The sequence below is a fragment of the Mirounga leonina genome, unplaced genomic scaffold (genome assembly GCF_011800145.1).
Source record: "Mirounga leonina isolate KUSES-001 unplaced genomic scaffold, KU_Mleo_1.0 Mir_168, whole genome shotgun sequence".
NCBI lineage: Eukaryota > Metazoa > Chordata > Mammalia > Carnivora > Phocidae > Mirounga > Mirounga leonina.
The window spans coordinates 1,345,307-1,368,234 of NW_023270426.1; the positions used below are offsets into that span (position 1 = coordinate 1,345,307).

The 22,928-nt window shown below is 46.6% G+C and overlaps 1 protein-coding gene across 1 annotated transcript in view; it reads left to right on the forward strand.

Annotated features, from left to right (window-relative positions):
- Positions 1–224: 224 nt before the first annotated feature.
- The window catches only part of KCNN2 (potassium calcium-activated channel subfamily N member 2), a 154,347-nt gene continuing 131,643 nt past the window's right edge, over positions 225–22,928 (forward strand). The window contains exons 1-3 of the mRNA XM_035013933.1: positions 225–418; positions 1,279–2,564; positions 3,198–3,293. Of these exons, the coding sequence (XP_034869824.1) occupies positions 397–418; positions 1,279–2,564; positions 3,198–3,293 (1,404 nt within the window). The 5' untranslated portion in view covers positions 225–396. The remainder of the gene's footprint in view (positions 419–1,278; positions 2,565–3,197; positions 3,294–22,928) is intronic.

Here is a 22,928-nt window from a genome sequence, read left to right on the forward strand (position 1 = left end):
TAGCAAAACTCCAGCACTGGCCCCGGAGTGGACACTCAGCCGGGGTTTTCGTTATGAAAAATTTCCCAGCCAGGCTGTAACGAAGGACGCGACTCGGCCCGCGCCAGGCCCCTCTCCCACCCGCCGCCGCAGTCGGGGCTCGGCCGAGGAGAGGCTCGGGGTTTGCGCATCTGTGACCCGGCTTTGCTTTGTGTCTGTGCTTTGCAGGTGGGGAGGAGGAAGAGGAACAGAGGCGGCGCTGGTGGCCGGCGGTCGCTGAGCAGACCCCAGACCCTCGAGCAAGCCAGCCCTCCACCGCCGGAGAAGCCCGCGGACCTACCCACTGGGGCGGCCGGAGGGCCTGAGCGCCCGAGACCCGGAGCCCGGGGACCCGGCGGCCGGGGGCGCCAGCCCCTCATGTTCCGCAGGAGGCGCAAATGTGAGCGGGCGGTAGCTGGGAAAGCCCTCCGCCCCCGCCAGGGGGACCCGGGAAGCCCGCGCGGGCTCCTCCCGCGGACGGTGGGGATCCCCTCCTCCGGCCCCGCCCCCACCCTCCCCGGGCCCGGGCGCCGAGGCGGTTAACCCTCCCCGCGCCGCAGCGCACTCGGGCCGGAGCGCGGCGCAGCCAATCTCGACTCCCGGGCGCCGGAGCCGAGCGACTGGGGATGATCCGGGCGCGGGGCCCGCCCTGAACTCGCGGCGACCAAACCGGGGCTCAGGCCCCGGGGTTCTCCCCAAGCCCTGCTGCACTGGCGTAGCCAGTCGCCAAACTTTTTCTCCCCAAAGCCGGTGCCCCCGCAGTTCTTTGGCGGGCAGCCGGCGGCCCACTCTCCGCGGGACGATTAGGGAGAGGTGGGCGTGCGCCGAGGGGGCTGCTGGTGTGCAGCCCTACGAGGCGTGCGCGCGGGCGGGCAAGTGGCAGGGGTTCCGCACTGTCCCCGCGCCTGACCCACGGCTGGGGTGGCCCAACGTGCTGCAGTGCCGGGCGCAGGTGATCCAGACTGCGCGTCCGGCACTAGCTAGAGGGTCGGCGGCGAGGGAGGGAGGGAGGGAGGGAAGGACGCCCCTTTCTTCTTTCCTCCCCCCTGCAGCCCGGCTGCCCTGCCTGGGGGCTCCCCATCCCCGGTGGTGCTCACCGGCGCTCCCAATCAGCAGGTGCCCTCCCCGCCGCCCTCCCCCTGCCCTGGCCTGCGCACCCCAGGGTTCTCATCCTGCAGATTGCCTCCTCCCCATCTCTCCCGCTCACACACACGTTCCCCTCAGCCGCGCGCGCCGCAAACTCAGTCTTGGTCCCCGCAGGTGATGTCATGCCCATTGTTTTGGTGCGCCCAACCAATCGGACTCGCCGCCTCGATTCTACCGGAGCCGGCATGGGCCCTTCCTCGCACCAGCGGCAGGAGTCCCCGCTCCCGACCATAACGCATTGCGCAGGGTGCACCACCGCCTGGTCTCCCTGCAGCTTTAACAGCCCTGACATGGAAACCCCATTGCAGTTCCAGCGCGGCTTCTTCTCAGAACAGCCGCCGCCGCCGCCGCGCTCCTCACACCTGCATTGCCAGCAGCAGCAACAGAGCCAGGACAAGGCGTGCGCGCCCTTCGCGTCCGTCCCGCAGCCTCAGCACCAGCCGCACCTCGCGCACCAGCCGCCGGGCAGCGGCGGCAGCAGCCCATGCCTCCGGTGCAACAGCTGCGCCTCCTCCGGTGTCCCGGCGGCGGGGGCGGGGGCGGGGGATAACCTGTCCCTGCTGCTCCGCACCTCCTCGCCCGGCGGCGCCTTCCGGACCCGCGCCTCCTCGCCGCTGTCGGGCTCGTCGTGCTGCTGCTGCTGCTCGTCGCGCCGGGGCAGCCAGCTCAATGTGAGCGAGCTGACGCCGTCCAGCCATGCCAGTGCGCTCCGGCAGCAGTACACGCAGCAGCCGGCGTCCGCCTCCCAGTACCACCAGTGCCACAGCCTGCAGCCCGCCGCCAGCCCCACGGGCAGCCTCGGCAGCCTGGGCTCCGGGCCCCCGCTCTCGCACCACCACCACCACCACCCGCCCCCGGCGCACCACCAGCACCACCAGCCCCAGGCGCGCCGCGAGAGCAACCCCTTCACCGAAATAGCCATGAGCAGCTGCAGGTACAACGGGGGCGTCATGCGGCCGCTCAGCAACTTGAGCGCGTCCCGCCGGAACCTGCACGAGATGGACTCGGAGGCGCAGCCCTTACAGCCGCCCGCGTCCGTCGGAGGAGGTGGCGGCGCGTCCTCCCCGTCTGCAGCCGCCGCCGCCGCCGCCGCCGCCGCCGCTTCGTCCTCAGCCCCGGAGATCGTGGTGTCTAAGCCGGAGCACAACAACTCCAATAACCTGGCGCTCTACGGAGCGGGCGGCAGCGCTGGAGGCGGCGGCGGCGGCGGCGGGCATGGCAACAGCGGTGGCACCAAGTCTAGCAAAAAGAAGAACCAGAACATCGGCTACAAGCTGGGCCACCGGCGCGCCCTGTTCGAGAAGCGCAAGCGGCTCAGCGACTACGCGCTCATCTTCGGCATGTTCGGCATCGTGGTCATGGTCATCGAGACCGAGCTGTCGTGGGGCGCCTACGACAAGGTAGGCGCTCGAACCGCTTGCCCAGCCTTCCGGGGCCGCGGGGACCGGACGCCGGGTGGTTGGGATGGGCCCCGGGGGGAACTCCCTGCCTGCCAGCTCCGAGCCTCCCCGGGACGGTCGCAGGTGCCCGCCGGGACAGCGAACACGGCTCAGACGCGCACCCCTAAGCCTCGAGGCAACTCGAGAGAGGGAGCCGAAGTTCTGGAGGCAGTGAGTGCCCAGCGCCTTTGGGCACATTAAATAAATGGTTCCAGGAGTCAGTGGGGGAAAGCATGCTCTGTTGCTTTCCAGGTGCTCGGGATTTAGGAGGCCCCTTTCAACCAAAGCGCTTAAACTCAGGAATAACTCCCTCTGGGTTTGCAGAGCCGGGATCTGCGCTTGAGTCTGTGATGGCGCGGACCCGCTGCCTGGCCATCCGCCTGCCCTGCTCCCCTCTCACTTCCCTTTGAGGCCAAGTGATCTGACAGATCACAGAGCCAAGACAGGTGCTCTCCTCCTCCTCCTCCTCCTGGGAGTTCACATTCGCTGTCTGGGAGCTGACTGGCCCCCATCCCGGGGTGGGGGAAGGGGGTCCCTGGAAGGTGGTTAAAAGTACTGGTTTCTTAAAAGTGCTTCTGTCTGACTGTGTTGCAGGCGTCACTGTATTCCTTAGCTCTGAAATGCCTTATCAGTCTCTCCACAATCATCCTGCTCGGGCTGATCATCGTGTACCACGCCAGGGAAATACAGGTAACTTAGATTCTGCTATTTATGAATGACCCAAAGCGCTGCTGCCACCGGCTTGGAGAAGCGCAAGGCAGCTTTTTTTCCCCAAACCCTCCTGTCCTTGCTTGAGGTTACAGAAGACACACGCTGTAGTCTTGCCTTGGCACCTAACCTGTTCTTTCAAGAAGTTCAAAACAAAACAGTGCAGCATGTAAACAGGCTGGGTTGTATTTGTTAAACCCTTAAGATTTCCCCCTCTCTTCTTCAGGTAGATCTTCTCTAAATCAGCCCCTGCATTTGTTTTCCTTAAGGCCAATTAGGTACTAGCCTTCATCTGTAGGGTAAAGGCAAATTCTTGTTTGATACACCTATTCCCCCTGGGTGCGTCATTATGGAAGATAGTGTCCATCCATCCCTGTGTATCATCTTCTATAATGTAGCTTAGAGAAGAAAATAGGCTCATGATATTCCTAGCTAAGATACGTAAATGAGACATGAGAAAAACTCAGACTCTTTCTATATCCCCGGACATTGATCAAACAAACAAACAAAAAAATCCATCCTAAGGTTAGAATACAAATTCTGTATATGTGGTGGTTTGGTAGATTTTTAGCTACAATCATTACGTTGCCCTTTAAAAAAAAAGTCATTTAAGAGCAAAGGCCACTGCCCTTGTGAGCAGTCTTGTTAGGAAATGTTTTGTTTAAATGCAGCCAGGAACTCTATTGTTGGATTTGGGTATTACTAACAATTTCAGAATACTCATATAAAATTCATGGGTCGTCTTTGGAGTTGTTTACTTTGCTATAGCCTTCAGTCAAAGGAATATTAAGGTTTGTGAATTAAAATAACTAGAGTTTTCAAAAATGAAGTAAGGTTGGGATTTTCCAGTTTAGAATTTACACTAATACGTATTTTCTGCTTTTTTTTTGGAGCTGTTGTTGGATATTTGTTGGAACTCTTAAACCCTTCAGTTTAGGGTGCTTCCCGTTAGGAGTTGCCTTTAAATTTAAAACATCATATAGAACTTGCCATTTAAATAATTTAATATTAATTACGTTAAATCAATTTGAGGTTAGTCATTAGCAAGTACGGACCAAATATGGAAGAAACCAATTTTAACTATTGGGCAAGCACAACCCCAAAGGAGCAGGGAGAATGACTTCATCTTACTTTCACATTTGCAAAGACTTTGAACGGTATCCTTCCAAAGGGAGAAAGTTAGCGAATGAGAATTAGAAAGAGTGAGACTATTTAGAGGTAAGTAATCAAACTGCCTTGGCGAAACAAGGCGAACACACACTAGAACTCTAACTTCTTAATAATTTACAGGAAGGTCCATTTTAACTCGGGGCTTGTGATCCTGGGCTTCTGAGATTCTTTCAGATATTCTTAAGTGATGCTAAAATGTGGCTTACCCATAATGAGTGCGTCTTCTCACTTTGACTTCAAGAGCAGACACTTAGAGCTGGGAGGAACAAAATAGAATGAATGGTCCTTTGACTCAGTTTACAGACGGGGAACCCAAAGTCAGAAGAGGTGAGTAGCTTGCCAGATGGCACAGCTAAACAGGGCAGAGTGTGACCAGGTCCTGTCCTCCAGCTTCTAGTCCAGATAGCTTCCTACTGTGCTCTGTTACTTGCCAGAGGCCCCGAAACATGAGCACTTTTTTTTTTTTTTTTTTTTTGGCTTGTGGTTTCTCTCTACAAGTTTGGTTGATAAATAGGTTAAATTTAAAAGGTTGCTGTAAAATCTTAGGTATTTTTAAAAATCAAGTAACTTAAAACAACTTTTTTTTTTTGGCTTGGTGACTGGAGTGGTTTTCCTTCATTCAGCTGGAGAGAGAACTTGCTGGTGTTTTTATTGAGCATTAGCTTTCATACCGCCGTTCGGTCCTTCTGAAAAGCGCACAGCTAAACAAGCATTCGTTGGGGAGACTTTGGACGGTATTCCCATCGAGAGCAAAGCGTCTTCCTGAAAACACTGGCTTTTTAAGAATTATTGGGAGGTTTTTTGAGATAACTTATAGGAGTTTGCGAGGAGTAGCCAAAGGTTATGTATTATTAAAATTTTTTTGATACCATGTTAGAACTCTTGAAACTTCTAGAAACTAATAAAAATACAGGAACTCAAATTTTTCCAGATTTTTCACACTTGGAATTCCACTTGCTGGCTCATTTTGAGGACTATTTCTGTTGCACAAATGCATGGATCTATTGATTAGAAGATGTATAGGGTTGGTGACAAAAATAAGGACATGTGTTGTTCCCCTAAAACTTGTAAGCACCGTGAATTTCTTTACTGTTGGGGCAATATAAATATCCCAGAATGTTAGATTTTTTAAAACTGGGTTTATTTTACATGATACATAGTTTCTGTTAAACCATCCACACATAAATTTCAAAATCGATGCTTGGGTAGTGTCATTCATTTGTTTTGGTTGTAGCTTTTTCACTCAGTGTTTTATCCAAGGGGGATTTCTTTCTCAAGCTGAAGCTCCAAATGCTTATCTGAGATGCTTTTACAAAAATATAAAGTGGAAGAGGACCAAATAAACTTGAGGACCCTGAGCTAGAAGTCAGGCACCAGAAAAACACTTACTAACTTATCCAGATATTCGAGTCAGCCATATTGGCAAAATAGTTGACCTTGAAGCTCAGTGAAACTAAGTGCACAGGCATATGTATCTATATATGGAAAAAGATGCACTGTGGTCCCCCTTTTTTTACTTATTGATGTTACTGCTGTAGGTGTATTTCTTTCATAAGTTTTAAGCAAGAAGGCACTTCTCAGTTTACTGTTAACAATTCCAAACATACTGAGTAGCTTTGAGTGGAAGAACTCTATTGCCAATCAGAGCCTGTGTTTGGATGTAGCATGTTGTCTAAAATGACAGTTTTTCTTTTTCTGTTTAGCATACCAACGTGGTGATTGGGTAGCAAGAGCTAGCTGAGTGTGGCTTTCTGGTCCATGGTAGGATTTCTCACCGCGTTCAGGCAAAGTGTCCTAGCCAAGGTTCTGGCTCTCTGTCCACTGGAATGGCTTAACGAAGCTTGGGGAGGCCCTGACATTTCCATGGAGAACCTTGGAAAGTAAGTCAGTGTGACCTTTTATAAAATGTTTATACACACTGGCAAAATAAGACTGTTCAGGTGAGTCATGGTCGGAAGTGCCTGAATTAAAATAGTGCGATGAGGAGGCTTTGAAAGAACAGAGCTCAGTACATTGCAGCCTTGGTGTCCTTTTTCAGTACCACAGACAGCTCAGTGCACCAGGTCTTAGTCTGTACATTTCACTAATTACTTTAATGCCCCGCCCCCCAACCAAAAATGAAGTCACTTTGTATGTCTGCTTGTCAGAATGCTTATACAAAATCAGATTTAGTGGGAGCGGTTTTTCAGCTCAGTAGATGTTAGACTTTTTTTCCAGTAGACATTTGGCTTTATTTTCTATATCCATTAGTAAAGCCAAAGCAACAAAAACAAAAATAAACAACAACAAAAAAATCTCATCCACGAATGAAGAATGATGAGTAAAGAAATAAATGCCTATGTATCACGGTCTTCCGACAAAGCAAAAGCACTCTAGAGATTGTTTTTATACGATTTGGAAACGTCACTTGATACTAAATAAGTGACTTTTCCTTCTCATGTCTCAGGTCAAATAATAGGAAAAACAAAGGCATGATGTCCTGTCACTTTCCTTTTTACCTCTCCTCCTTCTCTGTGGGATTGGGAGTATGTCTTGGATGGAGCAAGTACACAGTCAAGTTCAAATACCCTTTAAGGTCTTCAACATCAGAAAATTTGAATCTAGATTTCACTTCCATCTTTTCAACTTCAGTCTACTTGAATTTCTCATGTGGAAGCAATTTTAGTTGACATAGTTGTGTAGTATTTTGAGAGAGACAAATACAAAATTCTAAATCAGGAAAGATAATCCCTTGGACCTTGATCTGCCTTGTTCTCATGGGATTTGGAAGAATGTCTGGTACATACTTTAAAGTTAAACATTTTTTTTTATTTTGTCTTGGGAATAATATAATTATGTAATACATAGCATCAGAGGAAACACTGGTTGTTCTTTGGTATCTTTTGCAATGGGATAATTCCTTCTCTTTCAACTTAGCTTTTCAGTGATGGAGGACATCGATCTAAAACTTGAAGAACAGAAATTAAACTTTCTCTTTACTCATGCATCTAGGCCGCACAAAGGAAGAGGGAATGAGTGAGGGCAAGGGCCTTAGCAACGCCTGAAGGCTCTGTTTAGAGAGGAGTGGTGAGGCACCCACTTAGTGGACTCTGGTTTGCCTTGTGGAGCTTGGGAAAGAATGCTCCCTTTCCCACTCCTACAGAGAGCAAGTAGATGCGTCCAGGCCATGCAGATACTATGGCATCTAGCTATTCTTATGAATACAATAATAGCACATATAGTCAGAATAAACAGTACGGAAGAGTTTCAAAGAAACGTGATAGTCACATTCTCTAACCTCTCCGACCTGTTTCTGAGGGGCAACAACTTTGAAGTCTCTCATATACTCTACAGTTTTCAGAATTGCATCTTTAGATGTGTTTAGATACAGAGAAAGCTGTCTTTTATTCCATGATCTATCTGGGAGGTTTTGCTTCCTCAGCACATAGAGACCTGTCTCGTTCTCTTTTAGCACCTGCATGTGATCCTATTTTATGGATGTACTGCGGTTCACTCATAGGCATTTCGATTGTTCTAGGTTTTTGCTATTATACACAGTACTACAAATGAACGTGCTTGTATACTCATTTTAAACTGCTCATTAGAGTACACGCATATGGTAAATATCCAGCGGTCAGATCACTGAATCCAAGGGCATTTGTGTTTCAAAAGGGAAGGCCCATTGCCCACCAGCCCTTCCAGAAGAGTTTTCATTCCCCGCCTCCCCACACATTATTCCTCCACAGTATTGTTAACACTGGATATTATAAAAAAGGAATTTTAAACATCTTTGGATTTTTGAAGTCTAAAAAGTTGATTTGCCTGAAAAAAATTTTTTGGAGAAAAAATTTAAGGACAAACTCGGCCTCATAGGCTTATTTGCAACAACGTGTGATCTCTGGGGGTGCTTTATCTGATCTGCCAACAAATTTAACAGTCCTTGGAAGGAGGCCACCAGAGGCAAATAGTTGCCACACTTTAAATTTTTTACTTAAAAAAATTTACAGATGGAGGAAGCTGCAAAAGTAGAAGGAGGCTATCTTCGTTGGTCTTTTAGGTCTCTGCTCTCGTCAGCGAGATAGATGAGAATTGCAGGTTAACTGTGAGACTCCAAATGATGGGGATGTGGGAAATTTGCCTGAATTGCCTTGTTGGTTAGCTCCAGGGCTGATACCTCTGTGGCCAGTGGCTTCTGCATCGGTTGTAATGGGACTCTCAGTCCCTTTGACTTCGTGTCGACACTGTAGTAACGAAATCACTCAGGACTAATTTTCCCTGCCTGCCTGTGTGAAGATCTCTGCATTATTAATGGGTGTGACGCTAAATAAAGTGATATCCTGGTGTGTTTACAGACCAGCATCACAAATGAGTGGAAGAGTGCAACTTTAGGTTTACCACAAATGGGTTTCCTTGGTCTGCCAGCGTGTTTCGGGGCCATGTTTTGTGCACTGTGGAAAGAGGGGCACCGTGGGCTGTCATTGTCCCAAACCACATCTGGTGGGGCGTACAGAGGGAGCCTACACTGATTTAACCTCAGGAAGTTACTTCTGGCCAGGGTATAAAGTGGTTTTGTGGGGCTACTTGAGAATGAATTTCCGCACAAGAAAAAATAATAGGATGTCTGCTACTTTGGGAGTCTAATTTTACCCTGAAACTCCTTACGAATGCTATTTATGAAACTAGAAAGTGCGTGGAGGGAATGATCTGGCCCAGTATCCCACCCAGCCTGGGAAATCCCTTTATGTCATAGATAAAAGTGGTCACCCACTTTCTTGCTTGAACCCTCTTCCCACGACTGGCAGGCAGTTTGCCCGTCCAAGGCTGTCTGTTCCAAGGCCAGACAACTCTTACTTTTAGGAAGATTTTCTTTAGGTTGAGGTAAAGCCTGGTTTTATTCCTTCCATGCTCAACATGTTAAAAGGTTTTGAGCTTTGCAGAGACGACGGAGAAGAAGACAGGAAGGTCCCTTGCCTCTTGCAACATAGGACGCAGGGTTCAGGAGAGAGGCAGATGTTAAGAAACACAGTCCTGGGAAGTTGTGATCAGTGTCATAAAGGGATAGAAAGGGCTGAGATCAAAAATACTTGGAGGTAAGGAGGGGTGGTTACACATCCAACCGGGTCCTCGGGGGGAGTGTTCTCCAAGGATTTGACTTTGAAACTGAGACCTACAAGAAAAGACATTGTCAGCAATTCTGAGTCTGTGGAAACAATTTGTGCTAAGGCCTCGTGACCAAAAGGAGTTTCCTGCACTTAAACAAATGAGAGCAAACCGGTGTGGCCCAAGCCAGGGGGAGAACAAGAGAATGGTCCTGGGTGGAGTGAGAGAGGATGTAGGATTCTGATATTGAGGGGTCTTGAGGCCATGATAAGGATTTGGGGATTTTTTTTTTCCTTTGCAAAGCACAGGGTGGGGAAGTCAATAAAGAGTTTATTTAAAGCATGGAGAGTCATGATCCAACATACTGTTTGGGTGGACCTTTTGTTCTGATGTTCTGAGGAGATGTTCTGAGGAGACTGGCCTGGAGATGACCAAAAAGTTCTTGACCAGCCAATTAATAGTGAGAGGTGATGCTCATTTGGCTGGGGTAATAGCGGTGGAGATGCAGAGAAGTCTGACTTGAGACCCATGTTGGAGGTAGAGTGGGGGCTTCCTAGCACTGGATGGGATGTGACAGGTGAGGTCAAGGGATGTTACAGAGACGGATCCAAGGGTTCCGGTCAGAGCAACCGAGTATATGGTACCAAGAGGGGAAGACCCACAGTGAAGGGTGAGGAGGTGGAGACAGGGGTTTGTATTGGCAGAATACATTTGAAAGGCTTCTGATTATACAGGGGAAGCTAGGGTTCAGAGGAAAAGTCTATAATGGAAATTTAAATGGGCGCCATCAGCATAGAGGCTGTTTAAAGCCACGGGAATTGATGAAGTCATTGAGTGAGAAGAAAGATAAGAAGGTCAAGAGTTGATCAACCTGGGACATCTATAGGTCATGTAAAGGAGGAATAGCAAAAAGAGTTGGGATGAATTGTCCCTGCTGTGGAGGTGGCAGTGTTGGGGTGGGGGGTGCTATGTATCACACGCTGTGAAGCCCATTAAAATGGGGTGGAGAAGTGCCTTAAGGATTTGACAAATTGAAGGTCATTGCTGACCTTGACACACAGTTTCAGTGGAGTGATAGAGACAGAAGACAGACTGCAGTTTCCAGTATAGCAGAATAAATTGATCCCCCCCTTTGCAGAATCACAGAGCAAACATTTAAACATTGGTTAGTCCCCCTTAAATGCCCTCCTAATTAAATAGTCCCAGTTTCTTTAAACGTTCCTGATCAGACTTACAATGTTCCCTGATCGTATTCTTCTGTCCTTAACTCTGTTTTGCTGAGTTCCCTTTTCAGATTAGAAAGTTAGAAAGGTACCCAGGACTTTCAGATGGGATTCTTGCCTCCCTTTCTCAAAGATGCTACGTGATACCCACCGTTATTGGTCTACAATGGTCATCGCTTCACGCGAACCACTGCCAAGTAAGACTTGTAAAATTGTTATGGAACCTAGTGTATGGCTTCACTTTTATGGACCCTCTTCTCTAGCATCTTGGTTTCAGACCTGGGTTTCAGCCTGTCAGAGTTATTTGAATCATAATCCCAGTGTTTACTTGACAAACACTTGTTTCGCTTCGGAAAACGCTGTGTATGGACTCATTATAGAGTTGCTCCATTGGCAAGACCCAAATTAGCGCTAAATTCTGTTCCAGAAACATGGCAATATTATTGGCCCTACCTGGTTGGCACACACCTGCCATCGACGCGTTTAACGCTTCTTCCGGGCTTCTGGCTAAGCCGTGAGTGTGAAAAATGGACCTTGGGAACCTGTCCGCAAGGCAAGAGTTCATGAACCACGGTCAGAGCTCAGAAGTAGGGCCTTTTTTGCTGTGACACATCTGCTCATTCATGATATTTGGTACCGCCTTTCAAGTAATGACAACTCTGTGAACCCTGACTATCAGGCAGCCCACATTCCTCTACCAGAATGTCACGAGGACTGTCATATCCCTCGCTGAATCTCCGTATTCCGTGAGAACTGTAATCTTGTGATCTCCCCGTCTGTTAACAATATCCAAGAAGGAAAAAAGAGGGATGGGCTTATTATTTTAAGCGTTGCAATGTAGGCTTCGTGACCAAATGCCTTTCCTCTTAAAAATTTCGTTTTCCTTTCCAGATTATACAATTGATAACTTATTCATATTAGAAAATTGGAAAACCTAGGAAACACAAGAAAGAATGTCAGTGTGGTCTCACCACCTAGAGATAATTATTATTTTGTTCTAATGTATTTACACAAAGTAGATGGTGTGTGTTTATATATATATGTTATATATCTGTAAAAAGAAATTTGGAATTCTTTTCATGTGATTTTTCTGTTGATTTCCCCATGCCATTACATGTTCTTTTTTTTTTTTTAAGATTTTATTTATTTATTTTTGTGAGAGAGAGAGAGCACGAGCAGGGGGAGTGGGAGAGGGAGAAGCAGGCTCCCCGCTGAAGAGGGAGCCTAATGTGGGACTCGATCCCACGACCCTGAGAACATGACCTGAGCCAAAGGCAGACACTTAACCGAATGAGCCACCCAGGTGCCCGCCATGAAACATTCTTAATAGATCCAATTTTTTTCTCCCCGTCCTATGGCTGTAATCAATTTAATCCTTTCCCTTATTTTAGACACTTAAAAAGTAGAAAAAACCTATTTAAAATCATTTTTTTAAAAGATTTTATTTTTAAGTAGTCTCTACAGCCAGCATGGGGCTCAAACTTACAACCCTGAGATCAAGAGTCACACGCTCCCCCTACTGAGCCAGCCAGGTGCCCCTAAAATCATTTCTATAATGAGTACTGTTGCAGATGAGCTTTTGTGAGCCCCTCTGATGATTTCTTAGGGAAAAATTGCTAAGAGAGAAGTTACTGAGGTCAAGGATATTATTTAAGACAATTGGCAGTTTTTTAATTTGTCACCCCGCAAAGTTTATAGCAGTCCTTTCATTTTTTAAAGTGCTTACAGACCACCTCATGTAGTGTTTTCTGGAGCCTCTCGGTCACATTTACTGGTTAGTATTTTGATGACTGTACTACCTCGTGAGTCTGGGGATTTGCTTCTTTGTCGTTGGCCTTGTCTTCCTATGTCCCCATGATCTGGGTTTCTAAATTTCTGGCTCACCAGGCAATTAACGTTGATGTAGGGACAGTGTGAGTGCTGGTGTCGACAGGTAACTTTTTATTTTTTATTTTTTTATTTTTTTAAAGATTTTTATTTATTTATTGAGAGAGAGAGTGATAGAGAGCATGAGAGGGGGAGAGTCAGAGGGAGAAGCAGGCTTCCCACTGAGCAGGGAGCCCGATGTGGGGCTCGATCCCGGGACTCCAGGATCATGACCTGAGCCGAAGGCAGTTGCTTAACCAACTGAGCCACCCAGGCGCCCTTGGCAGGTAACTTTGTCCCCAGATGTTCCTAGTCTTTTTTTTTTATTGTTATAGGAAGCTGTAAAAAATCATAATTTGTGAAATTTTTCTCTGTGAACTTCCCTGCTGAGCAGAGCCGTCAGACGCTGCTTTGGGTTGTTTACTATTTGTTCTGTGGTGTAGCCTCATGGTTTTGTGCACTTACCTCTGGAGCCATTGAGTCCGGGCTCACACCCAGCTCTGCCACTAATTAGCTGTGTGACCTTGGGCAAGTTTACTTCATCTCTCTGTGCTTCAGTATCCTTGTCTCTAAAATGGGGAATCTAGAGTATGTCTCTCGTCGGTTTGTTAGGAGGATTATGTGACATTTTATTTATATATATATATAGAGAGAGAGAGAGCACTTGGAACCCTAGCTGGTGTGTGGTGAGGGCAATGGAGGTGTCAGATGCTTGTTTTTGTTAGCTATTTTGGAGTTTGTTGGGGTGAAGGGAAGGAATAGGAGCCTAACCTCTCTTGGGCTTTAGAAAACAGGGATAATTTCTTTTTTTTTTTCTTTTTGTTTTAAACAAGTCTTACGAATGGGAACAGAAAAAATAAAACTGGGCATTTGAATGGTGTTCATTAGTTTAACTATCTAGAATGTGTGTGTCTGTGTGTTCATTTTTTTTTTAATAGAAGTTATGATATCTACTGAAGGCAGCCAACATTTTTTTTTTTTTTAACTGAGTTACTTTACATGTTCCCTCTGGGCAGGTTGGCTCTCTGAGAAGGTAAGTGTTCATTTTGGCTGTTAGGTTTCAGGTCTGTTAACAAGTGTTAAAGGACTATAACGTTATGGCTAACAGTTTTTACCGGAACAGCCATTTCCCCCATAAACCTACAGTCGGTGTGGCTTCATGCTGAACATAAGGCTGTTTGTGAGCTCAGTAACTCCTTCATGCATCCAGGTCGTAGCTGATGGCATCTCCTCATCACTAATTAGGACCCTGGTGACTTGAAAGAGTTAAGTGAGGTGCTCTGAAAAGTAAGCAAAGGGAATCATTTGGATAATGGAAAGTTCTGGTATTAACCCACTGCTGAAAGGAAATGAGGTAGTAAACAGCCAAAGGCAAGCATGCCTGCGTGTGTGTGTGTGTGTGTGTGTGTGTGTGTGTGTGTGTAAAGGACTGTAATTGGCAGAATTTCTGTCCCTCTTCACTGTAGGGCTACAGGATAGGCAAATCAAAAGTCCTTGTTCTCTTCTGTACTGGATTTGTCTCTAGCAAGAGTTTGGTTTAGTACATCACCACTCCCTACCTCTGTGCTTGGAGAACAGTGGTCTGAAGGGATGGAGAATTTGTGTGTGTAAATATGGCAAGTAACATCTCAAAATATTCTTGGTACAGTGATTGGATTGACTTTTTCTCAGAGAACTTGCATCTTCTCTCCTGTTCCACGTCAAATAGTCATTAGTCGAGTCTGTATTATGCTAGTCTCTCTTTTTGACAATGTGTTATTGATGGGTGAACTTTGGGCTTGGCTTTTTGAATCTATGAAACACATTGGGGTTCAGACTTGATAAACATTGAACCGAACTGTTGTTGATGAGTTTTGACAGCTGGTATCCTACGGCAGTAATTTGTCCTTTGCTTTCGGGAATATTCTGAGCATATTTGCCCAATACTGTATTTCTCTGTAGTGGTTTTATCCAGTAGGTGTTAAGATGGAGTTGTTTCCAAGTCATCTGGCTATTGAGATTTGTATGGTCACAGAGGTAGACTTCTTTCCTTCTGGAAGCTTTGGTCTTCCAAGGGTAGTAGTTGTGTATTAGTTTTGACACAAACATACTGAATCAACTATCATGTGTTTTTTGTGGTTTTGGCCTTGGGTAGTCCTTTTCTGACAGTAGAGTGTACTGTCATGAGGGTTCATAAATACATGTGTACTAATTCTTATGCTGTTTAATTTTTTGCTAAGTGGCTAAGGGAAATTGTGTCTTAGTATTGGATTTATTCTTAAGGTCAGGGATTATTTAAAATATTGAAAAATAATAATCAGGCTGAGTGTTATTGAAGTGGCATGCATATAGAAGTGATGGCCGTGGGGTTTATAATAGTCACCCCATGCTTTTTCAAAGGCAGGTCTTCTACTTCTAGACACATACCCAAGCAAAGCTTTTGACTGAAAACCTAGTTTCTGTGGACCTAGCTATGCAATTTTAAGGCTAAAGTTTTGGCTTTTAGAAACTTGCTAGGTTCATTTTCATACTGGTAAATCTTCCCATGATTGGGGGAAAAGTTCTTATGTCAAAGAGCATGAGTTGCTATCTGTCTCTGGAGGTGAGAATAGCTTGAGATACATTTATTTAGCTAAATACGCTGTTAGTTGAAAGCTTTAAGCTCACTGCTTCAACTTGTGGCTGATGTTTCAAACATTAAAGCTGCTGTTGAAAAATACTTTGAACAGACCTTCAACTTCTTTCTCATTAGTATTTCAGTCCAGAACTTCACTATTTGTTCTCATTTGTCAGTATCAAAAAGGATACTTAATGAAAGTGCATTTGGCCAGACTTTCACAAATTAAGCAGTAGTGATACAAAGAGAAATCTGTAATTGCTTGGCTTTTTGGGGGTGGGGGCAGAGGAAACCATAGCACTTGCATTTAGGGATGAAAACTACTTTTAAAAGATTTTATTTATTTATTTTTCAGAGAGAGAGAGAGAGGAGCACAAGCAGGGGGAGGGGCAGAGGGAGAAGCAGGCTCCTCACTGAGCAAGGAGCCCGATGCAGGACTCAATCCCAGGACCCTGGGATCATGACCTGAGCCAAAGGCAGATGCTTAACTGACTGAGCCACCCAGGCATCCCTGAAAACTACTTTTAAAAATTTTTCTTGATTTGGAACTCACTGATTGACAGGCTCTTAGATTAGATTTCTTATATCATTTTAGAAAGGTTCCATCTTCTGTATTTTTTTTTTTCTTCAGCGTATCTATTTTACATACTCTTCTTTATCCTTGTGACAACCACACCTGCCTGTCAGCTGTGCTTTGGCTGGGTTCTGCTTTATACCTCGAATGCATCCCTTGGGTGTCCCTTGCATTGGGGGACAAAGATCCAGCCCACTTGCTGTCACGTTCATGGTGTTGCTTAGTCCGGTGCTCTGTATACCGAATGCTTCACTGGCAGCTATTTCAAAATAATTTATCCAAGTCCGGCTCATTGCAGCTTTATGTAACTGGCCACAGAGGGAGAGCTGACGTGCGGTCCCTCCAGCCTGTGTCAGAACATCCTGTGGGGAGACAACACAGCACGGTCAGTGGCAAACATGTGGCAAACCTTTTCCTGCAGGAAAAGGTCTTCTCGCCACCGTTGTGCAGGAGCGCACGTAGGCACAGGGAGATGCTCACTGGGAGGCAGGGTGGGATGAAGACCTGAATTAGGATGCATTGCCACATGGGAACACATGCAGTAATTGCAAAGGGAGAGGCTTGGGAGGCCGGTGGGATGGAGCTGATGAGCTCAGAGACCCCCATCATGTGTGCTCTAGCTGCATTCCCAGGCTGGAGTGTGAATTTTTAGTAATTTGCTCATCTTCTCTGTCCTCTAGTGGTGTAGTGATGACCTACTACATCAGAGCAGTCAATGATGATCTTAATCCTCTTTTTCTTAATCACAATGGGGGGCATTCCAATGAAGTGCTACAAATGTGTCCCTCTTTACCGAGAAGATAAGAAGAGCAGGATTTTAGAATCATCTCTATTGACTTTGTTTTAAATTTGCCTGTTGGATCCCTTCTTCAGAGGAGCAGCCTTCCCTACCCAGCAATCTCTGAAGCCCCAGCTGGGTGTGTTTACATTACCCATTCCTCTCCACTCCCCTAGCCTTGTTTCCATTTGGGAATATTCTGGGGGAACACATGCTGTGTTTTGAGATTTCCAGCCACGGCAAGCAAGCAGGATTCCCTAGCCGACTCTGGTCCTCAGGGACGAGTCGTGGATACATGCTGATCTCTGATACCCTTGGAGGCGTCCTGCTGTTGGAGGGAGGACATACAGGCATATGCAATATACAGGCTTACAAACAGAACATTCTCAGGTCATGATCCCAGGGTCCTGGGATCGAGCCCCACATCGGGCTCCCTGCTCCGCGGGGAGTCTGCTTCTCCCTCTCCCTCTGCTGCTCCCCCTGCTTATGCTCTCTCTGTCAAATGAATAAATAAAATCTTAAAAAAAAACCCAAAAAAACACCAACTTTGTGAAAAGTAGAAGAGGCACTGCCTGGAGGGAAAGGTGCTATTTGGTGGGGGGGAGTTGTCACTGTCCTATAGGGGTGCAGGTGGCAACACAGAGATGAGCCCCCCAGAGGAAAGGGTAGGAGTGGCCGTTGACAGACACCTTCTGTCTAGACAGCCACATGCGCTCCCGGGAAGCAGCCCAGGGGAATGGTTAAGAACTCTGCCTCTGCATCCAGAGAGATGGGAGGTACAACGCAGCCTCACCCTGCATGACCACGGAAAGAAAACTGTCCCCCTCTCAGCCTTAGTTTCTGTGTCTGTAAAATGAAGATGATACTTAGACCTATCTCATTAGGAGGTTTTGAGGATTCAATGAGACAGGGTTTATGAAGAACCTGGGGTGATACTGACACATCGTAAACAGCCATTCAGGAAACGTAAACTCCATCTATTACTATTCTTCCATCACGACTATTATTAAGAAAAGACCGTAGCCAGGGCAGGGAAACGGAACCCAGAGTTTTGGAGGGTCTCCCAGTGGAGATGTGGGAAGGTAATTGTATTTCAAGGCGGCCGAACCAGGTTCTGGTAAGGGAGAATCTGGGCAGAGAAGGCAAATCCTTGCTTAGTGAGGACAGGGGGTTGGCGAACAATAGCCCATGGGCCAAATGTGGCCTCCTGGGCAAATCTAACCTGCCTGTTCTTATAAATAAAGTTTTATTGGAACACAGCCATCCCATTTGCTTACAAATTGAATATGGCTGCTTTCGCTACAGCAGCAGAGTTGAGCTGTTGCAACAGAGACGGTATGACCTGCAAAGTCAAAAATATTTACTCTGGTCCTTTACGGACAGTTGGCCAATCCTTGAGTTGGAGAATGGGATGGTCAATGAAGGCAGGGAGTGGTACGTGCCACAGTGTTTCTTCTGCCTTGACATCAAAAGCTATTTGAGGGGCGCTTGGGTGGCTCAGTCAGTTAAGCATCCAACTCTTAATCTCAGCACAGGATTGTGAGTTCAAGCCCCACGTGGGGCTCCACAGTGGATGTGGAGCCTACTTAAAAAAAAAAAAAAAAAAGCTATTTTAGTCTTTGCTCTGATTTTAGGCTTATTAAGGGATTAAGGGATGTGGTGAGCAGAGGTTCGGGCAGACCTGCTCGCAACCTGGCAAGTGTGATTTCTATCGAGGAAGGTCTTCTGCTGGGACCCAAGTCCTCAGGCTCCCTGTGGGATCTCGCACTTCTGGGACTGAGGTGAAATGGCCCTCTGGAATTAGACTTAGATCCTCCTGTGTGAGTAGAATGGCTATAGTTGGAACTGCTTCCATGGGGAGTCTGAGCAGGAACCTCAGGGCTCAAGGTCTCTCCTGGAGGAGGCCAGTAATGGGAGGCAGGTCCTGTCTGCAGGCCTCAATCAAGGAAGGGAGGCTCATTTGTTGCTTATTTGGAAGCAAGGGTTGAGTTGGCTGTTCTCTAACTCCATATTTTACCAGGAAAAAAAAAAATCACACATGAAGTTGGGAAGCAGTAAAGAATGTTGGTTTTTCTCTTTAGGTCTGGATTTCTGGAATTGTTCTTTAGGTCTGGAATGGATAATTGATTAATTTGCTTATTTCTCTTCCCTCATGATTACAGTTCTATTTCCTGTAGATAATCTTCCCTCACAGCTGCCCATTGGCCTCCTCCTTGCCCCACATTTGCTTTCCTGGCCAGGGCTCCCCAGACCTCCTCAGGCTCCAGGGAGGGACCTGACTCCTCCTCATGCCTCCCACCCCTCCCCAGACCCAGTGGAGTCACAGGATCCAAAAGATGTTTCCTCCTTAGTGCCTTTTGCATTATGGCTGCTTTCTGGTAACTTTCTCTCAAATGCCTTAGTTCTGTGTTTCCTGAACTTTGACTTCTCCCCGGTCCTCCTACAATCTCCACTCTATTTACGTTTAATTACTATTTTATATTTATATTATTTGTATTATATACCATATTTTATATTATATTGTGGTACTAGAATATGCAGTGTATTACATATAATATACATACCTTACATTGATGCTTGTACAATATATACTTATGTATTACACTGTGACAGTATATTGTATATACAATAATAGAATATATGTTATAGAACTATACTATGTAAAACCTAACACAATAATTATGTTGTATATTATACAGTGTATTTGGAATGTTATATAAGATACATATGATTTATATAAAATATATTAAAATAGTAGTATCATGTTATATCCTACATTAGATTGTTATTGTATTTATATTTTAATATTTGTAGTACTTATTATATTCAGTATTTTTCTTTTTTTTTAAGATTTATTTTTTTGAGAGGGAGAGAGCATACGTGCATGATGTGGGGGCAAAGGGCAGAGGGAAAGAGAGAGAATCCCAAGCAGATCCCCACTGAGTGAGGAGCCAGATGAGGGGCTCGATCCCACAACCTGAGATCATGACCTGAGCTGAAATCAAGAGCCGGACGCTTAACCAACGGAGCCACCTAGGTGCCCCGATTCAGTATTTTTCTTTAAATCAGTTCCCTTCTTTAGCTTCATCTTAAGTAATCATATCCATGAAATCACGGATTGGAGTATAATATTGCATATGTTGTTAATATGCAATCCATGAAAACTGTAAACATTAGAATCATCTCATAGGAACATGTAAAACCCCTTTCGGGAATTTCTATCTTGGTTTTTATCCTCATCGCTTTTAACGCGTGTGAAAGTAGTCTCCCCGCTTCTTTCCCGTGGCCCCCTGGCTTCTTTCTGGTGGTCCATCCTCCCCACTGCAGGAATGTCTTCCCCAGACGTAAACCTGACCTGTCACATCAGGTTCCAGGGCCCTCTGTTGCCATCAGGGTGACATCTTTACTGCACATACTTCACAACTCAGCTCTTGGGACCTGGCCCCCATCTACCCGTCGGCCCCTCTGCGCCGTGTTCCTGTCTGCTGAATATACTCCTTCTGCTGCAACAATGTTGAATCGCTTGCAGTTCCTGAAAGTATCACTCTGTTCCTTGCCCCTGTGCCTGGAATACCTTTTCCCCTTTATTTGCCCAAATCCTGGTGGTGCTTGAAAATTCACCCCAAGACTCCTTTCTGCCAGGGAGCCTTCCCTGCTCAACCCCCTCATGAGTTTGATGGAGCTGCCCTCCTCCTTTTTGTGGCTGCCCTGAAGTTGAACAGAGTGATCATGAGCCCTGGCATGAAACGGAACTCAACTTGAACCCAGGTCCTCCTAACTTCTTCCCAGTGACTTTGACATATAAGCAGCTCTGAGCTTCAGTTTCTCTTCTGTCAAATGGGGAGAAGAGGGTATATCTTGTGAAATCACCGTAAGGATTATACTGGGATTAATTCCCTGCTTTGTGCAGTGCTGGGCACATAGTAATCACACAGACTGTAGCATTATTATTGTCTTTGTTGTGTTTGCCATCATGAATCACGACCGTTGTTAGGACTGCATGACGGGTATGGGGACAGTCAGGGTGTGGGAGGATGGCAAAGTGTCTGGTCCAATATGTGGCCTTCCGGGGGGGGGGCAGGGGGGGGGCCATTAATAGAGCAACATGCATCAGGCTCTGAGTCCTACTTCCACTGCCAGCCCCCAGAGGGCAGGTGTCTCGGCTGATTCGGCTGTACGTCCCCAGGGCTGAGCAGTCCAGGGAGCAAACCCCAGGTCCCTGCATCTAGGGTTCTGTTAAAAAACAAAATTCAACCAGGTAAATCCAAAGATCTAACTAGCTTTATTAAACGATTGACGAATCAGGCAGCATGTCATCCAGCAAGTCGAGGGGAGCTCCCAGGAGCTGTATAAAATGGAAGGTTTTTCAGGGTAGAGAAGGAATTAACAAGGAATGCATTGCTTTTTAGGTAAGGTCTCCTTCCTAAGGGGAATGAAAGGGGTCTGTGTAGGGATGACCTCCTAGTGTTGAGCAGGAAAATCTGGTTTGGCTGGTTGAAGGTTGCATGGGGGAGGGGATGTTGAAACTGCAGTTAGGTTAGGTACTAAGCCTTGGTTTGCTAACACAGGGACTTATCATAAGTGATCCATTTTTAACTGTTCATACACCTTACTGTGATCTCGGTGACCGTAAACCAGAGTAGTCACCTAAGCAGTCCTTGTGTCCTTACCTTTGAAATGGGACAGCCATAGCTACTTCAGCCTCTGAGTCTACCGGAAGGATAATTGACCATGTGGGCAAAATAACCTGTTTTAGAGGAGATGGTAGGGCCATTGAACACTAACAACAGTTTAATAAACATGCCTGCTCTTAGCATAAGCTCTTTCTACGCAGTGGCATTTTTCTATCATGGTTTCTATACCACTAAAAAATTTAGCCTTCACTATTTGTAATTTGGCTTGACTTTGAGTTAAAAACTCTATATTAACAGGAGTAAAAGGATAGTTAGATACCGAGACAGTCAGGGATCTTGGGAACAGCCACGGGGGACACTGCCTCCTGGCTGTCAATCACTTTTCTTGCAGAGGGCAGCATGGGCTGGACCGAAGAGCAAGCCCAGATCTGTTCAGACTGACCCAAGGACAGGATGGCAGCCAAATCTGACCTTTCACCAGCTCCCCTGCCCTCATTTTAATGCTGAAAAACACGCCCAGAGGTTGAGATTTAATATGCAAATCAACCTACCAAGTATGAAGCAGCCTGTTCTGTCAACTGCACCTGTGCATGCACCCACCTTCCTGGGATTCCCCGCCCCTCCGCATGGTTGGACATCACTCCTTTTCCACCTAGGTCCCTTTCAAACAAGAGTTCCCTGACGATTGTTGCGGAGCCAGTCCGACATCTTTGTCAGGACCGTGTCTCCCTTCACCTGCACCTGTTGGCCCAATAACGCCTTGCCTGTGCCTTTAAATTTGGGGTCCAGCCTCGTTTCTTCAGTTGTTGGGTCCAAGGACCCCGTCCCGTGACAGTAGCATTGATTGAAATTATAGCTGTGCATTTGTTTCTGTTCTTTGTAGCTGTATCTAAAGAGACCAGTTTTGTAGATTTGGCTGAGAGAATGTGAAAATGAATCTATCCAGTTCCATCAGTGCTCTGCTTATGAAGCCCTGACCATTTTAGGAGGGGGGTGGGAATCAGGATGCTCTGATGGGTGGTGGGCTAGCTCCCCCAGCTTCCAATACTTGTGTTTGACTGCAGAGCCCTTCTCTTTGAGTCTCCCCGTTCCCTGCAAGGTGATCCGATCGCAGAGTCTCCCACTACAGTTGTCCTCTTTGACTTCCTGATCCTTACAAAATGCCCTCGGACTTTCTCAGCTCATCTCAACGCCCCCCCCCCCCCCGCCCCACCCTTCTCTGGGAAGCCGCCTCTGATTATTTCAGACACTTTATTCTCTTTCTTTAAGGAGCAATGTTTGCGTTTATTGTCGTTCTGTATAATTGAGTGTGGAAGCCTCCTTGAGTTGTTCTGTGTGCCTGAACCTGAACGTGACCTCTCAAGGGCATTTACATATCCTTGTGCCCCCGAGTTGCATCACAGGCTGTACTATCGAACGCTACCATCCATTGCTCCTGTGGAATCGAACCAGAGTGTGGGTGAGGCAGGACCTAGTCCTTTCCACATTTTCTTCCTAACGGTGCTAGGGCAGTGCTGGGCAATGGGAGGAGGTGGGATACTGTCAATGTAAAATGACCATACTTTTTAGAATTTCTAAAAGAGAGGAAGAGATCTTTTCTTTCTTTCTTTCTTTCTTTCTTTCTTTCTTTCTTTCTTTCTTTCTTTCTTTCTTCCTTCCTTCCTTCCTTCCTTCCTTCCTTCCTTCCTTCCTTCCTT